This window comes from Gorilla gorilla, chromosome 18, assembly GCF_029281585.2.
Source record: "Gorilla gorilla gorilla isolate KB3781 chromosome 18, NHGRI_mGorGor1-v2.1_pri, whole genome shotgun sequence".
In the NCBI taxonomy this organism is placed as follows: domain Eukaryota; kingdom Metazoa; phylum Chordata; class Mammalia; order Primates; family Hominidae; genus Gorilla; species Gorilla gorilla.
In genome coordinates this window covers 16122680-16134969 of record NC_073242.2, presented here as the reverse complement: position 1 = coordinate 16134969, position 12290 = coordinate 16122680, and the positions used below count along the sequence as shown (strand labels likewise).

Here is a 12290-nt window from a genome sequence, read left to right as displayed (position 1 = left end):
GGTCACAAGATTAGAACTTGAGTATGTCCAGCTCCAGAGTCTATGCTTGCAGTTGCTATGGAGACAGCCCAAGAAGGACTTTGATGCCTAGAAAGCTACACCATGCTAGCTAGGGTTTCTAATAATCCAAAAAAACAGTGTGCTGGATACATGGCAAGGTTCTGGAAGTAAAGTTGCCAAGCCAAGCTCACCCACAATGACTGAAAAGTAGCAACTAACAGCACATCACAGAGGTTAGCTCATTTAATCAACATAATGCCCCTGTGAGGCTGGTACTAGAATCATTTCCATTTCACAGATGAGGAAACTGAGTCCCAGAAGTTAAGGAACTAGTCCCAGGTTACATGGCTTGTAAGTGGCAGCACTGGAATTTGAACCCAAGCAACTTGATTCCAGAGAATGTGTTTTTTAATCGCTACACTCTATACTATCCTTTCACGACAAAGCAAAGATTCACATCCAGGTCTCCCTCAATCTCAGGCTTTGCTTCTTCTGAGAACATCTGCTTAGCACTGGCCCACCCTGGTTAAAACCTTAAGTGTTGATTCACAATGTCACAGTCCTGAAGCTTGAAGATAGAACTTGCCTGTTTGTATTGGTCAGCTTTTGCTGTGATGATGCTGTGTAACAAATAGCCCCCCAAATCTTAGCAGCTTACAGTAGCAGTTATTTGTTGCTTACAGGTCTGTGGTTAAACTACTACAGATCTGCTTTCAGTTACTGGCCACACCTGGGGGATAGTGGTGGGGAGGTGTCCTTCCTAGGGGAGATGGTACCTGAGGGTAGGTGAGAGTTAGCCAGAAAAGAGCATTCTAGACACAAGGAACTGCTTGAGCAAGGCTGTTGGGGGAAACAGAGGTAACTTGACTTTGTACAGTGTTAAATGCTGTTTTTCCAACCTCAAGTTCATAGTAGGTGCTCAGTTATCACTGATTGAAGAAATGAATGAGTGAGTGAATGCCTGAAGGATGTTCCTGGAAGAACTCAGAGTGGGGTGTTGAGAGAGGTTGCTGGAGAGGTGGCAGGAGCCAGATCAGGGGAAATGGATGGTCAGAGCGGTTAAGGCCACATAGTCAGTGGGTGTCAAAGTGGGTGTCTGGGCCGTGTTGTGTGACAGGACTCTTGACCTTGCAGAAACAGAACCTGGGACCAGCACCAAGGACCCCAGAGGCACCTCTGCAGGCAGGAGGCCCGAGCTTAGACGCGAGAGGTGAGTCCACCATGGCGCCACACTCAGAAGGGCACAGGCTGAAGCTGAAGTAGCTGAAGGGACCACCCGCATCTCGGGCAGTTAGGCGGGCAACCAAAACCATTATGGATAGAGAACCTGCTGCAGTCCCCCCATGGTGCCCTGCTGAGGGATAATTTACCAAAATTGGTCCAGTTAGCCAAGATGATTAGGCCCCCATAAGTCCAGTTCATGGAATGAACAATATGCCTTCCAATTGATGGATGTCTTCAAGTGGGCCGAGGCCAGCTTGCTGGAGTTGTCTGAGTGCTGCAATAGGGCAGGACTGGTTCCTCCCCATAGCTGTAAACCACCATGTCAGGCCCGGCCACTTATGCTTTGACAGGCTGGCTACGCACAGGGCTTGGGTCTGTATGCACAGCATCACTTGACGCTGGCCAGAACACGTGGGCAAGGGGCCAGGAGGAGGCCTCCGGTCCCCTCTTTTCTCAGCTCCCTCCAGCCAGGACACAGCTGGGCTCACTGTGGAGCTGTCTGCAGCAGAAGGACCTGCTGCCTGATACTCTCCCCTCTTAATGAGAGGGGTCTTGGGAAGCAGAACAACAGGCCACTGATACCAGATGGCCTGAGCTTAAGTGCCTGCTATACAGGGGTGGTGGGCGGCAGCGATCTTGAGGGGCCTCAGTCCCCGGGGACCATTGGGGCTGACCCCCATCCCAGCTAGCCACCCTGAGGGCACTTCTCAATCACACACACACTGAGAAATCCCACCACCTTCACAGCGCACAAGAATCTGAAGTAAGATCAGATGGATAGGTAGTCATGTTAAAAGAAAACCAGTAGACACATTAAGGCTGGGCACGGTGGCTCACACCTGTAATCCCAGCACTTTGGGAAGCTGAAGCGGGTGGATCACTAGTGGTCCGGAGTTCGAGACCAGCCTGGCCAACATGGTGAACCCGTCTCTACTAAAAATAAAAAATAAGTAAATTTTAAAAAAAAAGCTGGCGTGGTGGCATGTGCCTGTAGTCCCAGCTACTCGAGAGGCTGAGGCACGAGAATCGCTTGAACCTCGGAGGCGGAGGTTGCAGTGAGCCGAGATTGTGCCAAATTAACCTCTAGCAAATTTAATGTGTCTGAGGTTTTTTGTTTTTGTGGGGGGGTTTTTTGAGACAGAATCTTGCTCTGTCGCCCAGGCTGGAGTGCAATGGCACAATCTCGGCTCACTGCAATCCCCGTCTCCCAGGTTCAAGCGATTCTCATGCCTCAGTCTCTTGAGTAGCTGGGACTACAGGCACATGTGACCAGGCCCAGCTAATTTTTGTATTTTTAGTAGAGACAGGGTTTTGCCATGTTGTCCAGGATGGTCTCAAACTCCTGACCTCAGGTGTTCCACCTGCCTCAGCCTCCCAAAGTGCTGGGATTACACGCGTGAGCCACTGCACCTGGCTAACAGAGGTTAACTAAGCAAAGAATGATCCGCACATTGGGCAGTTCCTGAACCAGAATACGTCCAGAGAGGCTCTGGTACAGCCACGGGGTCAAAGATTAATAGACAGAAAAAGGAAGGTGAAGGACAGAAAACAGAAGTGAGGTACAGAAACAGCCAGATTGGTTACAGCTCAGCATTTGCTTTATTGGAACATGGTTTGAACAGTTGGTTGCCTTTGATTGGCTGAAACTCAGTGATTGACACAGGAGTAGGTTGCAGTCTGTTTGAGTCCAATTAGGTTACAGTTCACTATGTACAGGGAAAACCTTTAGGCCAAACTTAAAATATGTAAGGAGGCAGCTTTGGGCTAACCTTAATTTAATAGAAGGTAGGTAGACATGTATATGTAGATATACAGGTATGTAGATGAATGGATAAATGGATGGATGGATAGATAGATAATATTCCTATTTTTACAGCTGAGGAAACTGAGGCACAGAGGTTAAGTCAGCCCACTCATCCACAGATAAAACATTCAAAGAGTCTTTAGCATCTGAATTGTGCATAATTTATATTCTGCCAGTTGGACTGACAAATCTGATGGTATACAGTAGGAGCAAAACAATTGCACAAAAGCTTAAGCCAAAATAAAAATTCTGAGAACAGGCTGGGCGTGGTGGCTCATGCCTGTAATCCCAGCACTTTGGGAGGCTGAGGCAGGTGGATTGCTTGAGCTCAGGAGTTTGAGACCAACCTGGGCAATGTAGCAAGACCCCATCTCAAAAAAAAAAAAAAGAAAGAAAATTCTGAGAACAGAGTTCCAATGGTGGGCAAGTTAAGTTCATCCTGTGAATTGGCATCAGAAGAATGGGCTTGCTTGACCCTGGGGTAATAGATGGCATTTAGCTGGGTACCATATGGGAAGAAGGGAAGTGTGATATCTGGTCAGTATTCTGTTAGATAAATGAATGAATGAATGAGTACAGAGTGTACCCAGAGCTCAGTGGCTGTCAGTGGGCCTGAGGGTTAGGCACATACACCCCACCATTGGGAGAGACACTGACTTTGTCTTCATTTCCTCTAAATGACAGGTCCATCAAGTCAGTCCCTGAGAAGGACCGTACCACTTCAGAAGCCCAGACAGAGGTTCCTCTAGATGACCCTGACAGGGCAGGATGGCCAGCAGGAAAGGACAGCATCCAATACGGCAGGGTAACCACCAGCTTCACCCACCCCTCCCCACCCACTGCTGCCACCTCCAGGGGCCCAAGTCCTCCCACCCAATGTAGCACTTGGCAGTGATACTCAACTTTCTTGAGCACCTACTATGTGCCAGTAGCATTCTAGACGTTCATTTTCTTAATCCTCACAGCCACCCTAAAAAATAGATATGACAGCTCTATTTCAGACATAAAGAAACTGAATTCTTTTAAAATTTATTTTATTTTGATTTTGAGAAAGTGGCTCGCTCACTCACCCAGGCTGGACCGCAGTGATGTAATCATAGCTCGCTTCAGCCTTGACCTCCTGGGCTCAAGCAATCCTCCTACCTCAGTCTCTCAAGTAGCTGGGACTACAGGCGTGTGCCACCATGCCCAGCTAATGTTTGTATTTTCAGTAGAGATGGGTTTTGCCATGTTGCTCAGGTTGGTCTCGAACTCCTGGGCTCAAGTGATCCTCTGGCCTCTGCCTCCCAAAGTGCTGGGGTTACAGGTGTGAGCCACTGTGCCCAGTCAAGAAACTGAAGTCTTAAAGAGTTAAGAGACTTGTTTGTGTTTTCATAGCTAGCCTGGGACACAACCTGGGACTCAAATCTGGGACTCAAATCTAGGCCAGTCTGAGTCTGAAGCTTACACTGTTTCTTATCTTCTATACTGCTATGTATCTCCACCCACCTACTTACCCATCCCATCATCCACCTAGATGCTCATCCACCCACCCACCTATCCATCCCACTCACCCATTTATCCATCCATCCATTCACCTACCCACTGATTTATCCATCCCACCCACTCATTTCTCCATCCATCCCACCCACCCATTTATCCATCCCACCCACCCATTTATCCATCCCACCCCCTCATTTATCCATCCCACCCCCTCATTTATCCATCCCACCCACCCATTTATCCATCCCACCCACTCATTTATCCATCCCACCCCCTCATTTATCCATCCCACCCTCTCATTTATCCATCCTACCCACCCACCCATTCATTTATCCATCCATCCCACCCACCCATTTATCCATCCCACCGTCTCATTTATCCATCCTACCCACTCATTTATCCATCCCACCCACTCATTTATCCATCCCACCCTCTCATTTATCCATCCCACCCACCCATTTATCCATCCCACCCTCTCATTTATCCATCCTACCCACCCACCCATTCATTTATCCATCCATCCCACCTACTCATTTATCCATCCCTCCCACCAACTCATTTCTCCATCCCACCCACTTATTTATCTGTCCATCCCATCCACTCATTTATCCATCTATCCCACCCACTCATTTATCCATCTATCCCACCCACTCATTTATCTGTCCAACCCATCCACTCACCCGCCTACTCATTTATCCATCCCATTCACTTACCCATCCATCTATCCCACCTAACAATACATCCAACCATTCCCTCACCTATGCATCTGTCTGTTCAGCTGTTCATCCATTCACTGATCTTTCCATCCATTCATCCACTCATTCACACACCTACCTACCTACCCACCCGCTCATTTATTCACCCACCTACCCTCTCATCCATCCAGCAAACACGTACACAATACCCACTATGTGCCAGGCTAAGTCTGGTAGAGATTAGACACTAGTGAGGATAGACGGAGAGTAAATAATTATGCTAATAAGTAAGCTATGTCCAATAACAATAAGTGCTATAAAGAAAATAAGAATGATCAGGCGCAGTGGCTCATGCCTGTAATCCCACCACTTTCAGAGGCTGAGGCAGGAGGATTGCTTGAGGCCAGGAGTTCGAGGCTGCAGTGAGCTATGATCATGTCACTGCAATCCAGCCTGGGTGACAGAGTGAGACCCTGCCTCTTAAAAGAAAGAATGATGAAATAGAAACCACTGAGAAACCATACCATGGTTGGTATGGATAGGATGCTCTGAGAAGTGACATTTGAGCTTCCCCAAAGAATGTGTGAAGGAACCAATCATACAAAGGGCAGGAGAAAGAGCGCTCCAGGCAGAGAGAGCAGCAGGTGCAATGGCTCCGAGGTGGGAAGTAGCTTAGGGTGCCAGAGAAAGGGGTCCCATGAGGCTGGCAGGCAGTGAGTGGGGGCAAGATAAGAAGCTTGGAATTTCTTTCTTTCTTTCTTTCTTTTTTTGAGACAGAGTTTCGCTCTTGTCGCCCAGACAAGAGTGTAATGGTGCAATCTCAGCTCACTGCAACCTCCACCTCCTGGGTTCAAACGATTCTCTTGCCTTAGCCTCTCAACTAAGGCACCTGCCACCACTCCTGGCTAATTTTTGTATTTTTAGTAGAGACGGGGTTTCACTAGGTTGGTCCAGGCTGGTCTCAAACTCCTGAGCTCAGGTGACACACCCACCTTGGCCTCCCAAAGTGCTTACAGGTATGAGCCACCTCTCCTGGCTGGGATTTCTTCTAAGAGCAAGAGATAGCCATGGACAGGCCAACGACAAGATATAATTAGATTAATGTTTTCAACAGTCCCGTCTGGCTGCAGCTGTGCAGAGAACTTCAGATTTGTAGGAGCAGGACCTTAAGCCAGTGGCTGAACCTCTCTGTGCCTCAGTTTCCTTATCTGTGAAATGGAGGTTGTTATAAGGAGAGACACATGCCTGACCTATGGTGGGTGTTCAAGAAAACCCTTCTAGCTGGGTGTGGTGGCTCACACCTGTAATCCAAGCACTTTGGAAGGCCGAGGAGGGAGGATCGCTTGAGGCCAGGAGTCTGAGACTAGCCTGGGCAACATAGCGAGACTCCATCTCTTTAAAACTATGAAAATTAACAAAACATGGTGGTACAAACCTATAGTCCTGACTACTCGGGAGGCTGAGGCAGGGGGATTACTTGAGCCTAGGAGCTCAAGGCTGCAGTGAGCCATGATCATGCCAGTGTACTCCAGCCTGGGTGACATGGGTGACAAAGCAAGACCCTGTCCTCAAAATAAAAAGAAAAGAAAAAATATTAATACTAGCTCCCTGGGGACTGTATAGGAGATGGGGGTTCTAAGGCTGGCTGGGGCCTGTCGGGGAAATGGTGCTCCTGGTGGGAGGCACGGCGGGAGAACCGGTGAGGTCTGCGTGGTGGTCCCATCTGCCATGGGCATGTTTTCTGGGAGCCTCGCCTGGCCTTGCCTCAACTCACCCCTCCCACTGGGGGCTCTCTCTGCCTCCCTCTCCCTCATGTGTGCTACAGGTGAAGGCCACAGTGCACCTGGCCTACCTGCATGCCGTGGGCACCCCCCTCTGCCTCTACGCACTTTTCCTCTTCCTCTGCCAGCAAGTGGCCTCCTTCTGCCGGGGCTACTGGCTGAGCCTGTGGGCGGACGACCCTGCAGTAGGTGGGCAGCAGACGCAGGCAGCCCTGCGTGGCGGGATCTTCGGGCTCCTCGGCTGTCTCCAAGGTACGCCTCACCTGCCCTCCTCATCCTTCTCCTCCCAGCTCCACCGAGGGGTGCTCAGGGCTCCTTTGCCCCACCCCTCCCTGGGTCCCTGGGTCACCCTGTCCCCCTGGAACAGTGTGCAAAACGTCTGGGGTCCAGGCAAAGATCTGTGTCCTTAAGATGAGGCTGGAGGGAACGGGGAGGACAGGGCACATCCCTCCTTTTCTGGAAGCTTCAGAACCTCTCCCAGTCCCTCCCCACTAGCGGAAGGCGTCTGCAAGGCCTGCCTGCTGGTGGCTTTCAGTGCCTGCCCCCAAACCTCCAGACAGAGCCAGACCCTCCCTAACAAATGCATCACCGCTATCACTCCTTCTCCTCGTCAAAAATGGAAAGACTTCTTGAAATAATTGTAGATTCACATGCAGTTCTAGGAAATAAGGCAGCCAGCTACCTTGTACAGTCTGCCCAGTTTCTCCCATTGGTGATATTTTGCAAACTGATAGTAAAGTATCACACAAAGGATCCTGACACCCATCAATCCATGGATCTCAATTATTTATTTATTTATTTTATTTTGAGACAGAGTCTTGCTCTGTTGCCCGGGCTGGAGTGCAGTGCTGCCGTCTCGGCTCACTGCAAGCCCCATCTCCGAGGTTCAAGCAGTTCTCCTACCTTGGCTTCCTGAGTAGCTGGAAGCTGGGATTACAAGTATGCAGCCTGGTTAATTTTTGTATTTTTAGTAGAGATGGGGTTTCACCATGTTGGCCAAGCTGGTCTCAAACTCCTGACCTCAAATGATCTGCCCGCCTCGGCCTCCCAGAGTGTTGGGATTATAGGTGTGAGCCCCCACACCCGGCCCTATGGATCTCATTGTGATTTCCCCAGTTTTGCTTGCACGTGGGTGTGCGCATGTTTGCCTCTGTGCAGTTGTATCCCCTGTTCAGTCTCTCGCATCCACCACGACGGTTGACAGTTGAGATACTGAACAACCCCCTCACCCCGAGGCGCTCTCGTGTTGCCCTTTTGCAACCACACCCACCCTTCTCCTGCCTCGCCCACCCTGTCCCCAACCCCTGGTTCGTCTCCTTTTAATACGTGGCCTGGTTGAAGGGAGTAACAGGAGTGCACATGTGAGTTTGGCTTTTTATTTATACACACACACACACACATATATATAGACTGGGTCTGGCTTTGTCACCCAGGCTGGAATGCAGTGGCACGAACTCGGCTCACTGCAACCTCTGCCTCCTGGGCTCAAGCAATCCTCCTACCTCAGACTCCCGAGTAGCTGGGACTACATGCACATGCCACCATGCCGGCTTATTTTTGTTTTTGATAGAGACAGGGTTTCGCCATGTTGCCCAGGCTGGTCTCAAACTCCTGGGCCTCAGGCAATCCTCCGCCTCAACCTCTCAAAGTGTTGGGATCACAGGCATGAGCCACCACGCCCGGCCTGGCTTCATCTTTAAAGGACAGTTGCCTCGTTTTCATGTTGATTCATCCTCATTCACTGGGTGACATTGGCCACATCACCAAAATGCTGTGAGCCTGTGACCTCCTCTGTAAAATAGGGGGCGCCAGGCCTGAACTGGAGGACTCTTCTAGTCCTAAGAACCTGTACACCTACTCACCACAACTGCATGTATAGTGGAATACTCAAGGCGAGTGGTTACTTAACCAAGAGGAAATTAGGGATTCTCAGAGTCAGCCGAGCCCTGGAATTAACCCAAATCCTCATTTGGGTGGCTAATAGCCCTTTCAAAATCCTTCCACTTCCATCCCTCATTTGATAGCTAAGGGCAAGTCTTACTCTCCCCTAAAGATGGAGAGACGGGAGCTGAGAGAGAGAAATTGGTTATGACTCTCGAATACAAAGAATAAAAAATTCAGCTCCAGGCCAGATACGGTGGCTCATGCCTGTAATCCCAGCACTTTGGGAGGCCGAGGCGGGTGGATCACTTGAGGTCAGGAGTTCAAGACCAGCCTGGCCAACATGGTGAAACCCCGTCTCTGCTAAAAATACAAAAATTAGCCAGGCATGGTGTCAGTGTTTGTAATCCCAGCTACTTGGGAGGCTGAGGAAGGAGAATCGCTTGAACCTGGGAGGTGGAGTTTGCAGTGAGCAGAGATTGCACCACTGCACTCCAACCTGGGTGACAGAGCAGGACTCCGTCTGAAAATAAACAAATTCAGCTCCAATTCAAAGTGTTTAAGCAACAAGAGAATTGATCGGCTCTTGGGACCAGTATCCCTAGATTTCTGGCTTCAGGTATGGCTGGATGTAGGGGTCCAAACAAGAAATCGCTTTATTTCCCTCCTCTGTGACAGCTTCCTGTCCAGCTTAGCTGCTCCCCCTGGCAGTAAGATGATATTCCACAGCTCCAGCTTGGCTACCTCCAACAACCAAGTACCACTTTTCCAAAAGTTCTAGTGAAGTCCCAGGTCTCCCTGTCACTGGCCTGACTTGGGTTATGTGTTCATCCCTGAACCAACTGCAGTGGTTTGGATTGGCCATGGGTGAAACTTGCCCCACCCCAGAGGAGAAGTTAGCCCCACCCCAGGCATACAGATTAGCACTGGGAGGAAGGATGTACATTTCTCTCATAGGGCTACTGCCAAACAAGTTGCCACAAACTTGGGAGCCCAGCACAATTGAAATTTGTTCTGTCACAGTTCTGAGGCCTGAAGTCTAAAATCAAGGTGTCAGCAGTGTTAACTCTTTGTGGAGGTTTTTTTTGTTTTTTTTTTTTTCTGAGACGGAGTCTTGCTCTGTCACCCAGGCTGGAGTGCAGTAGCACGATCTCGACTTATGGCTCACTGCAACCTCTGCCTCCTGGGTTCAAGTGTTTCTCCTGACTCAGCCTCCTGAGTAGCTAGGACTACAGGTGCCTGCCACCACGCCCAGCTAATTTTTGTATTTTTAGTAGAGAGTAGGGTTTAGTAGAGTTTCACCGTGTTGCTCAGGCTGGTCTCGAACTCCTGACCTCAGGTGATCCACCTGCCTTGGCCTCCCAAAGTGCTGGGATTACAGGCATGAGCCACTGTGCCCGGCCCCTTGTGGAGGTTCTGATGGAGAATACGCCCCAGGCTTCTCTCCTGGTTTCTGGTGGTCGCCGGCAGTCGCTGGCATTCCTTGGCTTGTAGATAAGCCCTCCCATCTGTGTCGCCATCTTCATATCTCCTGCTGTGTCTCTGAGTATCCTCTAGTATTCTTATATAAATGGCAGTCACTGAATTTAGGACCCATCCCAAATGAATTTTGGGGGACACTCTTCAACCCATTACATCAAGAAACAAGCAGGGTACAGGCGCAGTGGCTCATGCCTGTAATCTCAGCACTTTGGGAGGCCAAGGCAGGCAGATCACTTGATCCCAGGAGTTCGAGACCAGCCTGGACAGCATAGCAAGATCCCATTTCTACAAAAAATACCCCAAATTAGCCAGCATGGTGGCGTACACCTGTGGTCCCAGCTACTCGGAGGGTGAGGCGGGAGGATCGCTTGAGTGCAGGAGGTCAAGGCTGCAGTGAGCCATCATCATGCTACTGTACTTCAACATGGGTGACAGAGTGAGACCCTGTCTCAAAAAAATATAATAATCAGGGTGGCCAAGCCATAAGATGTCCACCATGGGGTAGCGGGAGAGACCTGCGCAAGGCCCTGTGGGCCGTTCCTGAGGGTCTCCAGCCTTCATGCTCTTACCTCCTCTCCCTCCCCAGCCATTGGGCTGTTTGCCTCCATGGCTGCGGTGCTCCTAGGTGGGGTCCGGGCATCCAGGTTGCTCTTCCAGAGGCTCCTGTGGGATGTGGTGCGATCTCCCATCAGCTTCTTTGAGCGGACACCCATTGGCAACCTGCTAAACCGCTTCTCCAAGGAGACAGACACGGTTGACGTGGACATTCCAGACAAACTCCGGTCCCTGCTGATGTATGCCTTTGGACTCCTGGAGGTCAGCCTGGTGGTGGCAGTGGCTACCCCACTGGCCATTGTGGCCATCCTGCCACTGTTTCTCCTCTACGCTGGGTTTCAGGTACGGAGAGGTCAGGGAGGCTTCTGGGACCAGCTGAGGTCAACTCAGCCAGTCCCCCGTCTCTGGGGAAGACTCCATATATGAGGTTTCACCCAGCTGGACATCTAGGGGCTGTTCCTAGAATTCCCAGGGACAGGGACACTACAGTCTTTCTGGTATCTCCACTAGTGTCTGTCTCTAAATGTTCACATCAGAGTTCTTTTTTTTAGAGAGACGGAATCTTGCTCTCCTGCCAAGGCTGAAGTGCAATAGGTGATCATAGCTCCCTGCAGCCTTGAACTCCTGGGCTCAAGTGATCCTCCTACCTCAGCCTCTCAAGTAGCTGGGACTACAGGCACGTGCCACCATGACTGGCTAATTTTTAAATTTATTTTTGTAGGACAAGTGTCTTCCTGTGTTGCCCAGGCTGGTCTCGAATTCCTGGCCCCAAGTGATCCTCCCACCTTGGCCTCCCAAAGTTCTGGGATTACAGGGCATGAGCCACTGTGCCTCACGGCACAGTTAAATATTAAGGGTCAGAGCCTTTCACGCGTAATGTTTTTATCCTGCTGTAATTCTTCCTCTCCAATTATCTGGAAGCCAAAAAGGCATTGCTAGGTCTCAAACGCTATTATATTAAGCTAGATTCTTTCAATTGCTGGGACCAGCGACCAACTAAAATTAGCTTAACCAAAAGAATAGAATTTAATGGCTTATATTTCCTCGGGGGCATGGGCCCAGTTGTCATCAGGACACAGTGACTCCCTCCATATCTTCACTCAGTGCTTCTCAAAGTGTGGCCCCAGAACCAGCAGTAGTATCACCTGGGGACTAGTTGGCAATGTACATTCTTAGGCCCCAGCCCAGGACTACTGCCTCAGATACTATGTGGGTCGGCCCATGAATCTAGGTTTTAATTAACCCTCCAAGTAATTCTGATGTACACAAATGTTTAGGAACCACTGGCTTACTTCTGTTTGGCCTAATTTTGCACACGCTCTCTTTCCAGGGCAGGTCTGATGGCCACTAGCTATCATATCATCTCACCTTAGCAACTCAACATGC

General features: G+C 49.9%; 1 protein-coding gene across 2 annotated transcripts in view; it reads left to right on the top strand.

Annotated features, from left to right (window-relative positions):
• Positions 1–12290, top strand: part of ABCC6 (ATP binding cassette subfamily C member 6) — an 81501-nt gene that overhangs the window by 54068 nt on the left and 15143 nt on the right. For both annotated transcript variants that reach the window (XM_063699507.1, XM_063699506.1), the window contains 4 exons: positions 1135–1210; positions 3713–3833; positions 7031–7238; positions 10936–11246. In XM_063699507.1, the coding sequence (XP_063555577.1) occupies positions 1135–1210; positions 3713–3833; positions 7031–7238; positions 10936–11246 (716 nt within the window). The remainder of the gene's footprint in view (positions 1–1134; positions 1211–3712; positions 3834–7030; positions 7239–10935; positions 11247–12290) is intronic.